Here is a 22842-nt window from a genome sequence, read left to right on the forward strand (position 1 = left end):
GTGGTCTATAACTTTCCTTGACCACCACTTGCCAGTATCCAGAGTTGAGATCCAATGTGCTGGAAACCCTAGACCCACTTACTTGTTTCAGTGAGTCTTTCAGGTCAGGCATGGTGTAGGCATCACTAACGGTCTTCTCGTTCAACCTGCACAAATCCACACATAGTCGATACTCACCATTCTTCTTGTTCGGTAGGATGATAGGTGAAATCCAACAGGATGTAGAAGGTTCGATGAGACCTTGCCTTTCCATCTCTTTGAATCTTCTGGATGGCGAAGTTGCGCTTATCCAGGTTGATTAGATATGGACGTTGCTTGATGGGTGAGGAAGTGCTATGTTCAATGGTGTGCGTTACAGTGGTAGTCCATCCTATTTTATTGGTGATTACTTTCAGAAAGTCCTTCAAGGTGTGTCTCAGCTCCTCTTCTTCACTAGGTCGAAGATGCATTAACTGGATATCTCCCAGCTCTACGTAGACTTCTGTATCCTTGTGAGTCCAGAGATTTCCATCATGCCAGGCGACCCTCAGACGTCTGTCTTTTCTTAAAGGACTTCATGAGCTGCATAGTTTAGGATCACCTTGTATCCCACCAGAAAGTCATGGCCTAATATGATGTCAGGTATCAGGTTCTGAACCACTGCAACGTCAATTACAATAGGCATACTCATACATTTAGCGGTTAAGTTAGTCTGTCCTTGGATGGAATAGGTTACCCCGTCCGCTGCTCCCACTAGCCTTCCGAGATGGTGAGACTTCATAGGTGGTAGCAATCTGGCAACAGTCCCGTTGACAAATGAATGGCTTGCTTGGCTGTCAAGTATGACTGAAAAATTCTTGTTGCCAATCCTTAAGACGATAGCTGGGCATTGTTGGCCTGTTCTACTCACAATCTGACCAATCCCTCTCCTACTTGACCAGGGTTTCTCATCTGTCAGGTCTTGAGGTGCATTCCTGATCCCAGTCCAATCCCCCCCTCAATCCAGAATGGGCCGGACCTAATTTTCCTGCGTCAAGGTTGGGCACTTGTTCTTCAGGTGTCCCGCTGGTAGCACTTCCTAACTGTTCTGGGCTCTTCCGTAGGTTTGCTCTTGTGTTCCTCCTCCAGCTGGGCGATGATTCTGCGTAGATCATCAAAGGATCTCGGTTGTGATACTTTCACTAGGGGTCGAATCTTATCATGGAGGAGCTCTGTGATGTCTAGTAAGATCTTGCGCACCGGGCGAGTTGGTCGTGCGCGTAGAGGCGCGCGGCTGTGAGCTTGCATCCGGGAGATAGTAGGTTCGAATCCCACTATCGGCAGCCCTGAAAATGGTTTTCCGTGGTTTCCCATTTTCACACCAGGCAAATGCTGGGGCTGTACCTTAATTAAGGCCACGGCCGCTTCCTTCCAACTCCTAGGCCTTTCCTATCCCATCGTCGCCATAAGACCTATCTGTGTCGGTGCGACGTAAAGCCCCTAGCAAAAAAAAAAAAAAAAAAAAAAAAAAAAAAAAAGATCTTGTGTTCTCTTCCTTCTGGGTGCAGACGCTTGAAGAGTTGGTACTTCTGTAGGTCGAAGGCGCTAGCTCTCATGCCAGTGGCTTGTGCCTCAGGGAGTAGCTTCCTTTTCACGGAGCTTTTAACCCCTTCGGAATTAAACCTAGTGAGGAATTCCCTCTTGAAGTCCGTCCAGTTTAAATTTAGACCCTTCAAGTTATTCCACCAAGTAGCGGCTTGCCCCTTTAATTGCAGTGTGATGAGTTGCGCGAAGATGTTATCGTTCTCTATATGCGATTTTTTATTTTACGAAATAAAAATATCACACGAGAACTCATTTACGTATTTCTAAACAACTTTATTATCACTACGAAACTTATCCTAGTCTCGTCAATCTCTCTTTTTAAACACCACAGTGCTAACTTTATTTCTTTCCTGCCAGAAAAAGAAAACAATCACTTGAGAGAAAACAATTGCTCTCTAAAACAGTCTACATAGAATATATACATGTTTCACATCAGAGACCTAATGGTGCTATTTCTTGACGCCACATTGGAAGTCTGTGTGTCCGTACGTCCATTGCTATGTTAACCAGGATAAGCAAATGTACGTTATACGTCAATGGACACGGAACATAAATATATTAACATAATACTTTCGGCTCATAGTAAAACTTCAAAATATGATTATTGAAGGTTTTATCATAATTAGGATATCTGTCGTACGACAGTGTCCTCTGGTAGGTTAGTCCATCCTAACAGACTGACCGATCCCTCGATGAAGCTAGTCGGGTTCTCTTCCAGTCGCCCGTGGAATTCCGGAAGGCTCTCTATAATCACCTTCTGTTCTAGGTGTCCTGTATTGCCGGTTAGGTTTGAGGGGGTTAGAGGTGTGGTGGTACATCCTGTTTGAGTTAATCTATTTTCTAATGCTTAAAGGATGCTTTCCCTTATATTTGCACATCTCTCTTGATGGTCGAAATCCAGTTTTCTAACCTTCCTTCAACAGCAGAAATACGGCTCCCAAAATTTCCCTCAATGGCAGAGATACGGCTTTCAAAATTTCCCTCAGTGGTAGAAATTCTCCCCTCAACCTGTTGCTTTATGTCAGAAACCTGAATTTTCACCTCCTCCTTAAGGTTCGAGATACCCCTTCCAGCTGGCTTACTCTACTATTGATCTGGTCAACCTGCCCCAGTTTTGACCTGATGTCCGATATCTGTTGCATTAATCGATTGGTGACGTCACTAATTTGCGATGAAATTTCGTCATTTACGGTAAAAATTTTCGATTTTAGACCCTGTTCAACTTTGTAAACCTGCGTGTACACTTGTGATATTTGTCCGGTTAGAAATGAGTTATCTTGAGAAATTTCATCAGAAATTTTCCCTGAAAGTTTGTTGTTTACACCTGAAATTTAGTCATTTACTTTCGAAATTTGATCTGCAATCTGTCCTGTTAGGCCGGAATTGACGTCTGAAATTTTGTCATTTATTTTCGAAATTTGATCTGTAATCTCTCCTCTTAGGCTGGAATTGACATCTGATATTTTGTCATTTACTTTTGGAATTTGATCTGCAATCTGTCCTGTTAGGCCAGATTTGATATCAGAATATTTGTCATTTAACTTAGTGCCTGCATCACGGTCATTAAGTTAGAACACATTTTAGGGATATTTATCACTTCTTCTGTCTCGGAATCTTCGTCGACTTTGATGAAAAACTTTTCGGGATCTTCTCCTTTTTCACAAGATCTTCCTGTAGCCGCATCTGTAGCGATTTTTTCTTCCCGTTCGTCGGGAGATTCCTCTTGGTGAGTTCGTGCTTGAGTTGTTTCAGCAACATTTTCGCTAGTATCACTTGCATTTTGATCTACTACACTCGTATTCACTCGTAAATTCTTACGTCCTGTCACGGTCGCCAATGATGTAACCACAATGATGCACACAAAATGCTGTCAACTTGTGTACATGGATTTATTTACAATTATTTACAAATTAAATGCACGTAACCTAAATCACTGCCGTCACAAGCAGAACACTTCACTCCAAGAACATCAACAAAATTGCCATTTTAATAATTGCCTATCACAGCACATGGAGGTTGTAACCTAGAAACATAGTTGAAACAATTGACTACCAACTGCTTACATTGGTATGTCAGCAACACGTGTTCACCAGTGAAACTCCTACTAAACAATAACTCATCTCTACCGTCAAGATCGCCTCCTTATATATGTCCGGGCCAGGCTTCTAGATAGATAGGTTACAAAAAAAATACCTTCTTGTAAATTCTCGAGTGCCTAACAACATAGATATATAGTACAGAACATTCTCCATCATTCTCGTCTACCCAGTACCACTCTGGATGTTACAGTGTGTTTCACAATTTTGTAGTGGATTACAAATCATTAATACAGGTAATAATTAATTATATACACGTTCTTATTAACTAAACTCATATAAATATCTGTATATAGCAAATGTTTCATGACATAACCTCACAACTAATGCAATCGTAAACTTATAATGATACTAATAAGTGGATGTACATCACAACTAGTAATAATAATATCGAGGTCGATACTTGCATTATTTACCCATGGGTGAGAGAATACTGTTTTCAAGTTATATCAGTTTATCACACTTGCATCAAGATATCCTGCAATTCAAGATGAGTCTGGCTCCATGGCTAAATGGTTAGCCTACTGGTGTTTGGTCACAGGGGTCCCGTGTTCAATTCCCAGTAGGGTCGGGAATTTTAACCATAATTAGTTAATTCCCCTGGCACGGGGACGGGGTGTATGTGCCGTCTTCATCATTATTTCATCCCCATCACGACATGCAGGTCACCTATGGGCGTCAAATCAAAAGACCTGCACTAGGCCATTGCATTACTTCAGGACGAAACACATCCTGTGTGTTAATGTGACTTAACCGCTCAAGCCAGTTTGACGTGTACATGTACAGACTACAAAACATAAGCCAGGAGCGGTTAGACATATACCTGTACGGACACTGTTTTAAATGTACATCTGCTTGCCATCTGTTGGTTGTCAACGTAAATTTCTAGCACGGCTCGCAGCACAGATTATCATTCTATGCAGGGGAGTATCTTCTACCGTAATGCTGCATTGTATTGGCATAAAAAGAATTTGTTTCATCAGTGTCGATCGTTGTAAACAACATGGCGGCTTCCTCGCATGGTCTGTATTTATCTAATACAGCTCTCGAACGCATATTAAGTGAAAGTAGTTATGGGAATAATGCAAGTGATAATGAAAGTGTTAGTGATGATGATTGTGCACAGCAGGAAATTACGTGTAATGTACATGATGATAGTGATATAAGTGAATGCTCACCAGAGTGGTCATTCAAATTTTATTCCAATAAGAAGGTAATTAGGCATGTTTTTAACTTTGCATGTTACATTTTTGTATATAGATACAGCATCTGCATGATATGAACTATGTATCCTCTTATTTTAGACAAAATCAGACAACAATAAAGAAAGAAAAAGATAATATCCACCTTTTCAATACTATATATTACGTGAAAATTTTACATTTTTGTTAAATCATCACGTTTTATGTACGTCTGGTATCGGTTTTGACAAGATTCCATGTCATCATAAGCCAAGGACAATTACACAAAGACAAAATACATTGATCATGACTCCCATAGTAATATCACAATAATAGTTCAGTAAATATACGTGATAAAGCTAAAATGATATTTACATACAAGCTGATTGTCAGTGAGATAAAAATAGTTATTTTCTATAGGGTGTACACCTTAGTATTATACGAAACCTGAAGAATAAAATTCTTAATGTTAAAAAAAAAAAAAATCAGACGAGTCATTTTGAAATTACAGCAATTTTTGTGATAGCATGTAAAATTGTGATATTTTCTTAAATTTATTACTGCTGTAGGGTAAAACATGGCCATCTTTTAATACCGGCTTGAGGGGTTAATAAACAAATAAATAAAGTGTATTTTGTATTGAGTAGGTGGACTCTCGAAGGCCTTTAAATTCTCCACAATAAGTGGTATGTTCTGAGCTGTCAGCGGAGAGATGGCGTGGAATGACATTAGTAGATGAATAAATTTGAGTGGTGTCTTTAAAAGTAGGAAAGATCACAATATGAAGATCAAGTTGGAGCTCAAGAGGACAAATTGGGGCAAACATTCATTTATACGAAGGGGAGTTAGGGATTGGAATAACTTACCAAGGGAGATGTTATATAATTTCCAATTTATTTGCAATCACTTAAGGAAAGGCTAGGAAAAAACAGATAGTGAATCTTCCACCTGAGTGACTGCCCTAAATGCAGATCAGGATTGATTGGTTGGTTGGTTGGTCGGTCGGTCGGTTGGTCGGTCGGGACTATTTAATTCAACCAGACTCTGATCAGAAAGGCTTTGAGGTCTCGCCTGTATAACTGAACTGCAATATGCAGATGACAGTGATTCTCTGGCTCATACACCTGACGGGTTGCAGCTGTCATTTAACTGCTTCAGTAGGGCATATGCACAACTTGTAAAGACAATCAACATTCCAAAAAATGAAGGTACTCACAGAGACAGCTCCGGGAACTGCCTTCTTGAATTTCAATATTTCCATCTCCAACATGCCCCTGTAACAAGTATATCACTTCCTCTATGTAGATAGCATACGTTCATCCAAATGCTCATTGGAGAAGGATGTGGATAAAAGAATTAATGCTGCCCATGTAGCTTTTAGACACCTCACACATCGGGTCTTCCTGAATAAAGATCTAAGAATATATACCAAACTGATGGTGTATCAAGCAGTTATCATCTCCACCTTACTCTATAGATGTGAAACCTGGACTCTAAATGACCGTGATATCAAGAAACTGGAATGCTTCCACCAATAGAATTTCAGATTCATGATGAACATCAAATGTGATGACTACATACGAGACACAACAGTCCTTAAGAGGGCAAAGGTGAACAGTACAGAGGCTACCATCACTGATCACTTACTCATATGAATTGGGTATGTCCAGCATATGAGGGATGACAGACTTTCCTGACAAACCCTGTATGGTGAACTTCGTACTGGTAGGAAATCTCATGGTGCCCCTCTGAAGCACTGTAAGGATCAACTAAAAAACACTTTGAGGAGCACAAACATTCCATGTACTTGGTGTGCCATTGCGGAAGATCGTACTTGCTAGTGCACAACCACAGCTGCTGTTGCACAATTTGAATGTGAATACCAAAGATAGGAAGAAAAGAAAGTCGGAGATGCAAATTATGCCAGGCCCAGCCAATTTCTCCACTTTCCATTAAGTGCAGTTAATGTGGCCTATGTTTCGTGCCTGAATTGGTCTGCTAAACCATCAAAGACATCTGCATAGAGCCTCCACCAGCGCAGAGAAAGATTATAACCTCGTGTGGGTAACTGTGCTAGAATACATACACAGTATCTATCCCCCGCCTGTCATAAGAAGCAATAACTTAGAAAGAGGAAACCCCAGCTGCTCTCAACTTCGAAGCATGGATTGGTGACCATGAGGCTCCTAGCTGAGTCTGACACTGTTTCCACTTGTGCCAAGCATCTCACTTTCATCTTTCCTATCCAACCTTCCTTGGTCAACTCTTGTTCTCTTTTGAACTTGATTGTAATAGGTTTACGAGGCCTATGGAGTCTTTCATTTTTAGAGCCTTCATGGTCCTTCCCTTCTCTTTTTGCTGATATCTTCATTCTTCAAAGGGTCCAAGCTTCATTTTCCCTCTGATTACTGGTAAGAGAGGATGGTTGCCAAGTTGTATTTCCTCTTAAAATACTAATCACCATCACCACCACCACCAAGATAACAAGTAAATGAGCCTTCAAAGCAAAGGTGAAGGGATGTACATATGTAGTAAAGCACAAAATGATTACTGTTAAACCTTACAGTTTATTAAGATGTAAAACATTCATATCTATGGTTGTAAATGGAAATTTACATGTATCAATCTCGTGATTTTGTGGAGTAAGACCACAAAATCAATCGATCAATCAATCAATCAATCAATCCTGATCTGCACTTTCTATGTCCAGGAGACACACTAAATTTTTCCTTTCCCAAACACAGCAGCTCTTATCATTCTGTTAGTGGCACGCATAAAATCTTCCTGAGTGCAGGAGTTATTCATCTCTTGGCACCTAAGTTCCCTGGGGAATGGATCTCTTCACAATTGCATATTGCATTTGCAGCATAACCCCACAAAACAATATTTTGTTTTGGTACTTGGACACACCTGTTCTCATCTGGTTTAAGGTCTTCTAAGTTGCATAGAACGGTTATAGGGAGGTACATTCAGGGAAATGGGGTGGCCAAGGGAGCGGTGATAAGGGATCATGGAACTGGAAATCAAGTAGGGATGACATAAAAATGTTAGTGTTAAACTATAGAAGTATTGTAAAGAAAGGAATAGAATTAAGTAATTTAATAGATATATACTTACCAGATATTGTAATAGGAGTTGAATTATGGCTGAGAAATGATATAATGGATGCAGAAATTTTCTCACGGAACTGGAGTGTGTACCATAGAGATAGGATAGGAATGGTAGGAGGGGGAGTATTCATTCTGGTGAAAGAAGAATTTGTAAGCTAGGAATAAGTTAAAGATGCCAGACATGGAATTCTAGGTGTAAGGCTCATCTCTAAACATAATAGACAACTTAATGTATTTGGAGTGTACAGACTGGGAAAGGGTAGTGCAGACACTGATTCAGAATTATTTGACAAGATAATCAGCTATGTGGGAAACGATAAGGTTGCTGTGATGATGATGCTTGTTTTAAGGGGCCTAACATCGAAGGTCATCGGCCCCTAGAAACGATAAGGAAAGGAACGTGATTGTAGCGGGTGATCTCAATTTACCAAATGTCAATTGGGAAGGTAATGAAAATGACAGGAAGGCATGACCAACAAATGGCAAATAAGTTAATATGGGAAGGGCATCTGATTCAGAAAGTGATGAAACCAACTAGAGGGAAGAATATTCTGGATGTGGTGCTGGTAAAACCAGATGGGCTCTATAGAGAAACCAAAGTAATAGATGGTATTAGTGATCACAAAGCTGTTTTTGTGCTAGTTAAAAATAAATTTGAAAGAAAGAAAGATATTAAAATTAGGACTATTAGGCAGTACCATATGTCTGATAAAAACAGGCAGGAGGGAGTTTTTAAAACGTAACTATGATCGGTGGAAAACTGTAAATAAAAATGTAAACAGACCTTGGGATGGGTTTAAAGCAATTGTTAAGAACTGTGAAATTAGGTTTGTAGATACAAAGGTGGTAAGGAATGGTAAAAGAAATGAAATGGCATATGCCTTTTAATGCCGGGAGTGTCTGAGGACAAGTTTGGCTCGCCAGATGCAGGTCTTTTGATTTGACACCCGAAGGTGACCTGCGTGTTGTGATGAGGATGAAATGATGATGAAGGTGACACATACACCCAGCCCCCATGCCAGCGAAATTAACCAATGATGGTTAAAATTCCCGAAACTGCCGGGAATCGAATCCGGGACCCATGTGACCAAAGGCCAGCACAGTAACCATTTAGACATGGAGCCGAACAAGGAATGGTAAAGATCCGCTATATTATAACAGAGAAGTAAAGAGACTAAGAAAGAGGTGCAGACTAGAAAGAAATAGAGTTAGAAATGGCTGTGGAAGTAAGGAGAAATTGAAGGAACTTACTAGGAAAGTGAATCTGGCAAAGAAGTCAGCTAAGGATAACATGATGGCAAGCATAATTGGCGGTTATACAAATTTTAGTAAAAAGTGGAAGAGTATGTATAGGTACACTAAGGCAGAAACAGGTTCAAAGAAGGATATTCCAGGAGTCATTAATGAACAAGGGGAGTGTGTATGCAAGGATCTTCAAAAGGTAGAGGTATTCAGTCAGCAGTATGAAAAGATTGTTGGTTACAAGGATAATGTCCAGATAGAGGAGGTGACTAATACTAAAGGAGTAATAAAATTTACCTATGACAACAATGACATTTACAGTAAAATACGAAAGTTGAAAACTAGAAAAGCAGCTGGAATTGATAAGGTTTCCGGGGATGTACTAAAGACAGTGAGTTGGGATATACAGTAGTACCATATCTGAAGTACTTCTTTGATTATTGTTTGCATGAAGGAGCTATACCAAATGAATGGAGAGTTGTTATAGTAGCCCCTGTGTATAAAGGAAAGGGTGTAAGACATAAAGCTGAAAATTACAGGCCTGTCAGTATGACATGCATTGCATGTAAGCTTTGGGAAAGCATTCTTTCTGATTATATTAGACATGTTTGTGAAATTAATAAGTGGTTCAATAGAAGGCAGTTTGGGTTTAGGAAAGGTTATTCCACTGAAGCTCAACTTGTAGGATTCCAGCAAGCTATAGCAGATACCCTGGATTCAGGAGGTCACATGGACTGGATCATGATTGACCTATCTATTTGATAAAGGCATTTGATAGGATAGATCATGGGAGACTACTGGCAAAAATGAGTGCAATTGGACTTCACAAAAGAGTGACTGAATGGGTGGCTATTTTTGTAGAAAATAGAACTCAGAGAATTAGAGTAGGCAAAGCTCTGTCTGTCTGCCCCTGTAATAATTAAGAGGCAAATTCCTCAAGGCAGTATTATTGGACCTTTATGTTTTCTTATACATATCAATGATATGAGCAAAGAAGTGGAATCAGAGGTAAGGCTTTTTGCGAATGATGTTATTCTGTATAGAGTAATAAGTAAGTTACAAGTTTCTGAGCAACTGCAACGTGACCTTGATAATGTTGTGAGATGGACAGCAGGCAATGGTATGTTGATAAACAGCGTTAAAAATCAGGTTGTGAGTTTCACAAATAGGAAAAGTCCTCTCAGTTTTTATTACTGCATTGATTGGGTGAAAGTTCCTTTTGGGGATCATTGTAAGTACCTAGGTCTTAATATAAGGAAAGATCTTCATTGTGGTAATCACATAAATATGATTGTAAATAAAGGGTACAGATCTCTGCACATGGTTATGAGGATATTTAGGGGTTGTAGTAAGGATGTTGCTTATGCAGCCAGTCCCTGTTTTGAATGGTGTAAAAAATATCGCTCATAGGGTCAGTTGGTGCATGCATTTCAGTGGGCTTGGCAGACTGATATGTAATAGCAATGGCTGGCTGAGTGAGGAAAGCAACGGGAAACTACCTCGCTCCTCATTTCCCTAATACGCCTCTTCAGTGATGCCTAGGCTATTTATGACAGCTGTTGGCGGAGCTGCAGAGGATCAAACCAGCCTTCGGGCTGAATACCCAACATACATACAGTAAGGGTGTACAGGAGAGGGCATATAAGTCTCTGGCAAGACTCCAACTAGAATATTGTTCCAGTGTATGGGACCCTCACCAGGATTACTTGATTCAAGAACTGGAAAAAATCCAAAGAAAAGCAGCTCGATTTGTTCTGGGTGATGTCCGACAAAAGAGTAGTGTTACAAAAATGTTGCAAAGTTTGAGTTGGGGAGACTTGGGAGAAAAGAGACGAGCTGCTCGACTATATGGTATGTTATGTTGACCTTTATTTTATTTTTATTTTATAATTTTAATGTCGTATGTTCCGAGCTGTCGGTGGAGAAATGGCGTGGAATGACATCAGTAGACGAATAAGTTTGAGTGATGTCTTTAAAAGTAGGTAAGATCACAATATGAAGATAAAGTTTGAATTCAAGAGGACAAATTGGGGCAAATATTCGTTTGTAGGAAGGGGAGTTGGGGATTGGAATAACTTACCAAGGGAGATGTTCAATAAATTTCCAATTTCTTTGCAGTCATTTAATAAAAGGCTAGGAAAACAACAGGCAGGGAATCTGCCACCTGGGTGACTGCCCTAAATGATGCACTCTACTCGGTTCTTCTTTAAGAAGGAAGCTTACCTGAATTGGTGCTGTTTCCTTCCAAAGCGACGAATGCTGGATTTCTGGTGTGGACTGTAGAGGCACTGTGCTAATGCTGTGATAAAGCTCCTCCTGGATCTAAGGTGGTCCACCGTATAGTTGAACATTGGGTGCCCGGGCTCCTTCTCAAGTTTTTGCATCTCTACCTCCACTAATATAACATGGTGCGAAACCAGTGAGAGGGTAGACCTTATGAACTGGAGTTAGTCTCAGGCAGCTAATGAATATGCAGGTGGACTCATTCAGAGCTATGTCCATTGGCTTGGTGTGAACAGATGCTTCCCAAATTGGTGCCCAATTCTCTCTTGCCACAAAGCAGAGTCCCAAGACTGTTGAACGCAGGAGCTGAGGTTTCATTCCCTGGGTCGAGCACATCAGCTTCCATTGGATGCTGTTCTTTGAACTAATCTTGTTCTTCTGGTCTTGGTACTTCTTCCTTAAAATAAGGATGTGATCCAGTTTGATGCTCAGATACTAGGGCATTTCACAATGGGCGAGCGCAAATTCTCTCCAGATGATGTTAAACTTTCTTTGGGCCTCCCTGTTGCAAAGATGGTATGTGCAAACTCATGTCTTCCTGGGGTTAGGTTTCAGATGGTTCAGCATTTTGTTTGATCAATGCTTTACTTCTCGCAGCCCAGCACTCACTACATTCAGCTGCGCGCGGAACGACTGTCGTTTGTTTACACGCTCGCGGCCTTCACGGGAAGGATGTTGTGAAGCTATGCTAAGAGCTGCCAACCTCTGTACGGAGGAACTAATGAGTGAGGTGCTTCGATAGCTAGTGGTAAGACGATTAGTCTGGACAGTTAGGATTCTTGCCGTGGATAAGACGATTGGTCTGGACGGTTAGGATTCTTGCCGTGGACAAGACCATTGGTCTGGACGGTTAGAAGCCACGAAGTGGCCTTAGGCCCCTAGTTTCATGTGAAAACACGATTGGTCTGGACGGTTAGGATTCTTGCCGTGGACAAGACCATTGGTCTGGACGGTTAGAAGCCGCGAAGCGGCCTTAGGCCCCTAGTTTCATGTGGAAACACGATTGGTCTGGACGGTTAGGATTCTTGCCGTGGACAAAACGATTGATCTGGACGGTTAGGATTCTTGCCGTGGACAAGGCCATTGGTCTGGACGGTTAGAAGCCGCGAAGTGGCCCTACGCCTCTAGTTTCATGTGGAAACACGATTGGTCTGGACTGGTTCTTGCCGTGCGGACGGTTAGGATAAGACCTGGACAAGACCATTGGTCCGGACGGTTAAAGCCGCATTGTAATTTTACATGGTGTTTTTTCTTTGTGCTTTTATTCAGCCGGGGTTGGTAACACAATGTATTTATCAGCATTGATGGCAATGACGTCACATTTCGTTCACCATGACCAATGAGAATGCAAGAAACTACTTGAGCCATGGACGATGGCGGCTACTGTTCTTTATTAGGTTATAAAAGTAAATATATTTCTCGGGGCGGGCTGGTGGGTTCCTAGACATGGCAATGAACACATCTCTCCTCTAAAAGGAATTCCAAGTAAGATTTACATTATTTTCACTTCCCTATAATGTTATAAACGTTGGGCTGCGAGAAGTAAAGTTTTACCTTTTGTTTGTTTTTTTGTTTTGTTTTTACTTAAGGAGCTGAAAGCTGGAAAATTTTAGGTGCTTTTCCTCTGATTTTCAAATGGGCACTATCAGTCTCCACTGATCTGCATTTAGGGCAGTCACCCAGGTGGCAGATTCCCTGTCTGTTTTTTTACCTAGTCTTTTTTTAAATAATTTAGAAGAATTTGGAAATTTATCTAACAATCTCCCTTGGTAAATTATTCCAATCATTCCAATCCCCAACTCTTCTTCCTATAAACAAATATTTATCCCAGTTTGTAGCAGTTAGGGACCCTTTTCGGAGGCAGTCCTGCATATGTGAGTCTCAGAGCGCACTGACCCAGTGTGTAACATCTGGTAAGGGTCCCAGCTCAGAGTTACGAGTGAAGACCTCAACGACTTCTACAGCGGAGAAGGTAGAATTCAGTACGGTAGAGATGGCGGGAGAGGCAGCCCTGTATTCAGGGATTAATATGAGTACAACCTGCTGCCTTGTAGGTTGAGGTGACTGGACACCAAAGGCTAAGGGAGAAAACCCTGAAAGAAAATCTTCGTCTGTGTTAGTCTCAGCAGGTCAACAGAGGGATTACTAAAGAAGTTGCTTTCAAAAATAATACGAGCCTCAGATGTAGGAATTCACAACGACGACATCAGTTTGGTGCGAATGACGGTTTACAGCCCGATGTTACACCAACCACCCAAACCAAATAAAGACAAAGTATCAGAGTGGGTACATTAAATATCCTGACATTGACAAACAAAACTGAAGAGCTGGTCGACCTCATGGAAAGGAGGAAACTTCTGATCAGGGGCCTGAGTGAAACAAAGTGGCAGAAAACTGGGAAAATGAATATATGATTGGACTATAGTCTCTACTGGTCTCTAAATGAAGTACAGTCTAAGAATGGAGTAGGATTTTTAATACATAAAAACAGATGCTTGTAGAGAAGTTGAGTTTGTTAGTGAAAGGTTAATTAAGTTATCTGTGAATTTAGGAGGGAAAAAGTGCAATGTGATCCAAGTCTATGCTCCACAGGTAGGATGCTCAAAAGAGGAAAAGGCCAACTTCCTTAATAACTTGGAAGAACACAGTGAGTATGACAATCTAATTGTAATGGGTGATTTTAATTCACAAGTTGGCTCATAACGAACAGGATATGAATCTCTACTGGGCCCTCATGGAATGAGAAACAGAAATGAAGAGGGAGAATATATGCTAGATCTATGCAAACAACCTGATAGTGAGTAACACTTGGTTCAAGAAAAGGGACTCCCATAAAATCACAAGATATAGCTGGTATGAAAATAGGTACAGTAAAAGATTATATTCTGATAGATCAAAATGTATGGAAAAATTTCAATGATGTTAAGGTCATTCCAAGTGAAGACCTTGGTGGAGACCATAGACTGTTGGTTGCAGTTATTGCAGAGGAAAGACCTCCAAAAGTCTGTAACAAAAGAGTCCCAAAAATAAAAACTTGATGACTAACTGAGCCAAGTGTAAAGAATTCAGGCAAGGTGTCTGCAGGTTGTTGCTGAGAGAAGAACTGAAATTGGTAGATAAAGAATGGGATACTCTGAACAAGGTTGTGGTTGGTACAGCAGAAAAAGTATGTGGACGACTGCGTCAAATAAGAAAACTAAAGAAACTGCCCGGTGGAATGATGATATTAAAAAGGCTATCAATGACAGAAACCATGCAAGAAGATCCTTATATCAAGCAAGAACGCAGGGAGATCGACATGAAATAGAGGAGAAGCTGTCACTTTACAGAAAGAAAAAATTACAAGTCAAACAGTTGGTTGTAGCTGAAAAGCAGAAATGCAAGGAAGATCTGACTACCAAAATAATGCAGGGTGGAAAAAAAATAAAAATTTTATACAGTATTGTTAAGAATAGAAGAACTCAAAATGAATCTATCCAATCTGTAGAACTTCCTAATGGAGAGGTGACTAGGGATAAGACCAAAATATTACAGGAGTTCCAAAGGCACTTTGAAACTTTGCTGAACTGTTATTAAAATGTCACTCCATTAGACAACAAACCTTATGATTTTGGCAGCACAAATACCACTAGTCGGACATTCCGTAGAGACAGCAATATCTAAGCTGAAAAACAACACATCAACTGGATCAGATGAATTAAGTGTTGAGATGATCAAAGCACTAGGAGAGGTAGGACAACAGTGGATGTACAGGGTACTAAATAGAATCTGGAAAGAGAATGTAATACCCAATGACTGGAAGCAAGGAGTCATTATCCCATTGTTGAAAAAAGGTGATAGAAAGAAATGTACCAACTACAGAGATATAACTCTGCTGTCACATGGCCTCAAAATCTATGAATCCATCCTTGAGAGCAGGATTAGAAAATATGTTGAACCTACACTTGAGGAGGAACAACATGGATTTAGACCTCATAGATCAACTGTAGACCTCATTTTTGCCACCAGAATGCTCTATGAGAAGTATTGGGAGAAAGGTAAAACACTTATAACTGTTTTTCTGGACATTGAGAAAGCATATGACCATGTACCACGCAGGCATATATGGGAATGTTTGAGACATAAGAAAGTGCCTGATGACATCATAGCACGAGTGCAACGATTATATGATGAAACCAAGTGTTGTATCCAGGTACAGGATGGAAGGTCAGGTTGGTTTGAAATGAAAAGTGGAGTCCAGCAAGGAAGTTTTCTTTCACCATTTCTCTTCAAAATCATAATGGATGAAGTTTTAAAAGCGGTTAAGAGAAAGGCTCCAACAACTAATGCCCTGGTTTTTGCTGATGATGTAATGGTATGGGGTGAGACAGAAGCGGAAGTACAAACTAGACTAGATCTCTGGCATGAAGTTTTCACAACCTCAGGTCTCAAAATCAGCAAAACGAAGACAGTTGACTTGGTGATGAGTAGAAACTCTCCAACTGTTCATCTAAGAATTGGAAATGAGGAGATGGATATTGTAGACAACTTCCAGTATTTAGGTAGTGTTCTGTCATCAGATAATACCATACATCAAGAGATTAGTAACGGAATGCAGAAAGCTTCCAAATTCTATCACGCTGTACGTCAAATACTTTGGGATGAAACATTTCCATTAGTTTCCAAGATCAGCTTGTACAAAATATATCTAGTACCTATATTGACATATGGCCTGGAAGCAGCAACACTTACTGGACCAACAAAGAGTCGTCTTCAGGCAACAGAAGTGAAGTTCCTCCGTTCTTGTCTACAAAAAACAAAAATGGATAAAATAAGGAATGTGGATATCCGACAACAGCTTGGATTGGAAAGAAGCTTACTGGAGACTCTAGAAGTGAAGAGATTGCAATGGTATGGTCACATGAAAAGAATGAACCCTCACAGGACTCCTCAAACATACTTTGACCACAATGTTCCCAGGAAGAGACCAAGAGGAAGACCTTGTGATGTTTGGGAAAAACAGATAATGAAGGACCTTGAAATTAGAGATATGAACTGGTGTCGCATATATGAGCAGCATCTGTGGATGGATAGAACAAACTGGAGGAGGCTCGTACACAACCGCACCCGGCTTGCTGGAACGAAGAAGTGATGATGATGATGATGATGATGATGATGATGATGAATTTGTCCTCTTGAATTCTAATTTTATCTTTATATTGTGCTCTTTCTTTGCAATGGCAGATTTAGTGCATTAATTAAAGAAAGAAATTTGAAACATAAAAATAAATTTAGAATTGTTCAAACCATATAAAAAATCAAAATTAACAAGGTAAAATACACAGCAACTATAGTCAAGATGTGGTCAGCAGAAGGAACCCTATGAGGTTATGAATCGAAGAACTTTTGTGGCCAAAACTTCAAAGAATAATTTAGTTAATACCTATTTATTATAAATGACACAAAGATAGGGAAAACAGAACACTAGCATAAACACAGGGCATAAATATGAACCCTGGTGTAATTACAGTCGTACAGCAATCTTGCCAGTACAAGTCTTGAAGGAAAATACTTTTTGAAGTTTGGATGTGAAAGCGTATGGGTCCACTGCGCAGAGTGGGTCAATATTCAAAGAAAATTACAAGTTGAAAATGTGAAGTGACCACCTTCACCAAGAAAATAAAATACATGTCATAGGAAAACAGTTTAAAATAAAACATATTTACTAAGGTCAAGCTTAGTGAGAAAGTTAGTTTTAAGGTACAGAAACTGTCAGAAGAGCTTGCCTCGTGCAAACGTGAGGATGGATGTGAAAATCTCTTTACACCATCGTAAATTATGATTAATTTATGTGACAAATTAAAACGTTAAATAAAGTAAAATTAAGTTACAATATGAATTTTAAGATTTGTTTAACCCAAGAAAACCAGAGCTCCTGGACAACATGCCCGCTCTACATGATCTCGAAGACAGAATGAAGCTACACTGCAACGCGCTTCCTGAAGGTAGTTCGTGCTGGGTGGTGCAACATGAAACAGCACAGCAAAATTAATGACCAATGAAAACACAGGTTTTACCTTTCAATTTTATTTAAGCCAATCAATTTTTTTTTTTAATTGATGCTGGTTGTCTTGTCCTTGGACACTTCTCAAAGTTTGTATCTTGTGCAAGTCCCAGAAAAATCTACATGTGCCAATTCAGGTGATTAAATTTAATACAATTTTTAAATGATCCAGAATTTATTTGAAGTAGGCCAAATATAGAAACACCCTTAACACATGTCATGTTTTTATGGAGTCCTGAAAAGGGAAAAAATTATGTAAGGTAAAGGTGTAATTATCAGTGAAGATAAGTTTCAGCTTGAAGGATCATTCAGTGAAAATTGGATTCCTGGTGAAAACTGTGAGGAAGTTGAGACTTATAGCATGCTTAAGATTATTCAGAATCAGTCATTGAAGACTGTCAGAAGAGATTACATCTGAAGATAAAAACATTTCTGAAATCAAGTTATAATAGGAATTTTAAGATTTGTTTACCCCAAGAAAACCAGAGCTCCCGGACAAGTGAAGGAATCAACTTACTTTGAAATTCTATGATGAGGCATCAGAATTTTTCTATTAAACTAGGATTGTTTGTTTTTCATGGAGAATTGTTTGTGGAAGATGTATTGGAGAATTTTGCCAATACAAAGTCAAAAAGAGACAAGGAACAGTGAAAACAAGTGATAAAGGAAGAATAGAGTTCTCTTATGGAAAACAATAAGTGGATTTACTCAAGTTAACCTGTGGCCAAAATCTCATTGACAGAAAGTGAATTTTTAAGCTGAAGTGTAACAGTGGTGGAAATGTTTAAAGATATGAAGTTCACTAGCAGACAAATAAGCTTTAATTGAGTTTTTTAAAATAGGAAAGTTAATAATGTGAAGATAAAGTTGGAATTCAAGAGGCCTGATTAGGGCAAATATTCATTTATAAGAGAAATTAAGGATTGTATTAATCTACCAATGGAAAAGGTCGATAAATTTTTCAACTTCTTTGAAATCATTTTTTAAGAAAAAAATAGGTAAACAACCTAAACAACAAACAACAACCACTAGCACAACAGCCCTAAATGCAGATGAGTGGTGGTTGATAAAAGGTTGTTCTCAAAGAAAAGAATATAAATATGAGGAAACTTATTTGTTTGTTGCATGTTTCAGAAATTTGAGAACTTAGTTTTCATTTTTCAAAAAAAAGTTATTTAATGAAAAAATGTATGTCAAAAAGATCTTTCTTACATGGGCATCTTAAAAAGGAAATGTATATGAAGATCCCTGAAGGCCTCAACATGTGAAGATGAGTTAAGTAAACCTTATATGGTTTGTGGTTTGAAATAATTCCCTCAAGAGTGGAATTAAATATTTCATAATTTTATACAGAAGGTAGAATTGGAGCAATTGAATGCATACAGTGCCTTTACATAGATATATTTGAAGACATCAGTGAGAGAACATTGCGATGGGAACTATATGCAATGAACATTTGGAGTCTGTCACCATTGCTCAACTAATAGATGCACTTAGATCTGTACATTAAACACCCTGTCAATTCAAAACATGGCTTAGAAAAATTCAGGTTATCAATAGCGTACTCATCATGCAGATGTTTAACTGAAAGGCAACACCTAATGTTCCAGAAACATGCTGGTTCATGTTAGTGGTAACCTCAGTGACCTGGTCCAATCCATGATACGAAAAACACCCCCAAAACAACACAGATCCACCTCTGGCTTGAACCTGACCTTGTACACATCCAGGATGAAATGCTTCATTTGGCCTTCGGTGCATGCAACCACATCTGTAATTGGAATGGAGGCATAAACGTGATTCGTCAGACCACATTATGTTCTGCCAGTCAGCTGTCCACGTTCGATGTATGTCATGATTAAACTTCACATATGAGTTTGGAGAGTTAATTCGTACTGTTTCCAGTATTACTTGTATTCATGTCTATGGTGGCTATACCCATTGTTTATTCTTGATCAGTTTCATATGTATTACTCTTTCAAAATATATATCCCTAATTACCTTTTACATGTTTTAATCAGGTTTGATGTGCTGGTGAATGGTGGAGGTGCTGTCACTCTTCAGTTTCAACGCAGCCCATTTCGACCTCTCACAAGGACGGTGTTTGTTCCATGGAATCAGATTGTTGTATTACCTCCCATTGTAATGCAACTTAGTGATGACACTGACACCTATAATGATAATCCAGGAACTTCTGGTTTCTCAATGAGTGAGTACGCTCTATGAAAATTTAGTGTGTGAAATACAGTCATATGAAATTTACAGTTTGATTATACCCTTTGCTTGATTTCTTCAAGTGCATTCTACAGTATTTATTTTATGTTTCTTCACTATTTACTCTGTAGCACAGTTTAAAACTTCTTACCCATGGCAAATATGAAGTCTACATTTTTGTGAATATAACATTTTATCTTCAAACTCAATAAATCTCAAAAATGAGTAGGTATGTGATTAAATGTAAATAGATACCATAAAACATTTAGGAAGACTTTGAATAAACAAAATAAGGGTTAATGAACATAATTCTTGAAAAGGAATTTATTATAAAGTGTCACCTATATAATCAATTTATTTATTTATTTATTTATTTATTTATTTATTTATTTATTTATTTAGTCTGATCCAGGACACCCTAGATTTGCCATAAGACACAGAATAATTTACAATAACAATTTTGAGGGAAGATAAAAAGATTAATGTTTTAAAAAATGATAGGTTACAATTAACCATGTTAAATGTCATGAACTCCATATAAATGGTGACGAAGAATCGAAACGGAGTATTTGATGAGTGAGACGACCATCTCATCTTGTAGGCTTCTCGCTAGTTTATATTTTTGTCGCCATGTGACGAAAGATTTGGGAATTGTTCCCCTCGCGCCAAAGAAAAGTCCAGTCACCATAATTTTTTTAAGGTTCTACGGCTCAAGAAAGAAAGGGATGGTTGGATTATATATATCCTTTTTCTCATTGTCTACGTCAGTCGGCTGAGAGGCTGAAGATTCAAAGCGTACCGTAGGATCAATAATTTCTGCTTCGTTCCTCCGTCTGTCAATCGCTATAATATCAATCCTGCGAGTGCTGCCTCCTTCGGCGAGGCAGTGGACTTCTTCGTACACTTCTAGATTTTTGAGACGAAGAGCATTAACAATCAGGTTTCTGTGGCGTTTGATCCTAAGCAGTTCTCCTTGAGGGCAACTCCCCAGCACATGTGGTAAGGTTTCATACTCACTGGAGTGTCTGCAGTGGCCTGTGCTAGTAGAACGTCCCGGCAGAGTACGTACTGGTGCAACCATCGCGGTCATCTTCAACATCTCCCTCCATTCCGAACAAGTTAAACCATCTCTTTTGGTAACCCAAGAATTATCAGCAGGAACTTGAGCAAATAACTCAACACCTCTTCCTTTTTGTGGATATGCATACCAAGCTTCAAATTCGCGTGTTCTAAGTATATCGCGCAGTTGTCTAACAGATTTCGTTGATGTCTCTTCATTGAGGTGAAGTTCAGATAGGCAGCGAGTTTTTATTGCTGTGAAATTTTGAACAACATTTACGTACGAATCATTCACAGCTTCTAGCTTAAGATTGATGTTCAGCTGTTGAAGGTACGCTTCCCAAGTAGCGCGCATTAGTGCTAACCCTTTATATTTGTGGCTCGAATAGATCATACTTGTCGGTGTGTCACTCGGAAGTTGTAGAATTTCTTTAAGTGTGCTTCTGATCATGTTGTCGGCTTTTAACAGACTTGATTTGGGAATTTTCTCAACCGAAACAGTCTGGAAGGGGTATATCAGTGTAGGGCCAATAAACTGATTTATTACAGTCAATTTTTGATGCGGTTGGAGTGAGTCCTGGTAATCTGATCTAAGTTAGCTTTCAATTTTTCAAGTACCTGATGTTCATTGAAGACTAAAGTCTGTCTGAAAGTTGCCCCTAAATATTTTATTTCTTCACTATAATTTATGCTTCTAATGTTTCCAGAGACCGTCACGATATCATCAGAATGAAGTTTACCATTTTCTTTAATAATGGCATTTGATTTGTCTGCATTTATATGCAAACCTATTTCTTGAAGCAGATTTATGACAGAAGTGACTAGGATTGAAGCTGCTGCTTGGTCTTTAGCTATGATCACCAGATCGTCGGCAAAGCATAGGGATGTTAAAGGTACAGTGTTAGGACTCAATTGAAAACCATACATTTCTGATACTTTGATGTCTGTGAGTTCATCAAGGATGTGGTTTATACCCCAGTTAAATAAGAAAGGTGAAATGGGATCTCCTTGCATCACTCCACATTTGATGTTTATCTTATCTGTATGACCATGAGCAGTTTGAACTTGTGTTGTGTTTTCTGTGAGAAGGTTGACTAGTAACTTCTTAATGGATCTGGGTAGTATAGAGTTCTCTATTGTCGCCTTTAAGTGATTGTGTCCAATACTATCGAACGCTTTGCTGATGTCGAGGAATACTACGCAGCCTGAAATCTTTTTCATTACAGCTGTTCGTAAAATGCCATCAACAATATTCACGTTAATGAAAGAGCCAGGGGTTATGACAAAACCTCTTTGGAACTGGTTCAAAGGGATGTATTCCCTTACAATTTTATCAAGGATCTTACTTAATATGCGCCGAATAATGGAGCAAATACTAATCGGTCTCCATTTGGACAGATCATTCTCTTCACCGCCTTTATGTATAAGAACAGTCCTCGCTGCCTTAAGAACCTCAGGAATGAACCTACTTTCAAATATTCTTCTGATGATATGGGCTAAAATATTAGCAGCAAGTGGATCATAAACAGATTTCAATAAAACCTTATCCGGATCTGGGCTAGTGTCAATTGCTATGCTCTTGATAATAGAGAAAACTAACTCTTGAGATATTGAAATTGTATCATCTAAGGTTTCATTCGTATAATCGATATAGGAGTCTATCATGCAATCATTAGGAGTTTCAAATCTGTTCCTAAATATCCTTCAACAACATCTTTCTCTAGTTTCAAATTATTAGTTCTTTTGCCACTTAAAATTTTTCTTATTGCTTTCCTCCTTTGGTAAAAATATTCATATTGAGTCAGTTCATACTCGAATTTAGCCTTCCGACGTTCACGATCATTCTTAGAGGATCTCTGTGGCTTATTGGAGGTTTTATACTGTCGATTGTTATTTTTGCCACGTTTACGAGCTTCAATATATCTAGTAACTGGACTCTTTGGACCTGGCAGTAGGTCTGTAGCTGTGGCAAGGAAGTTTACAAAATTAGTGACTTGTTCATTGAATTCAGCATCACTCAATTCATGCTGAAAAATATCTAGCCATTTACT

The 22842-nt window shown here is 39.1% G+C and overlaps 1 protein-coding gene across 1 annotated transcript in view; it reads left to right on the plus strand.

The window, feature by feature from the left end:
- Window positions 1-22842, plus strand: part of Ten-a (tenascin accessory) — a 596228-nt gene that overhangs the window by 276328 nt on the left and 297058 nt on the right. The window contains exon 11 of the mRNA XM_068225631.1: window positions 19540-19727. Within this exon, the coding sequence (XP_068081732.1) occupies window positions 19540-19727 (188 nt within the window). The remainder of the gene's footprint in view (window positions 1-19539; window positions 19728-22842) is intronic.

The sequence above is a fragment of the Anabrus simplex genome, chromosome 1 (genome assembly GCF_040414725.1).
Source record: "Anabrus simplex isolate iqAnaSimp1 chromosome 1, ASM4041472v1, whole genome shotgun sequence".
Classification (NCBI taxonomy): domain Eukaryota; kingdom Metazoa; phylum Arthropoda; class Insecta; order Orthoptera; family Tettigoniidae; genus Anabrus; species Anabrus simplex.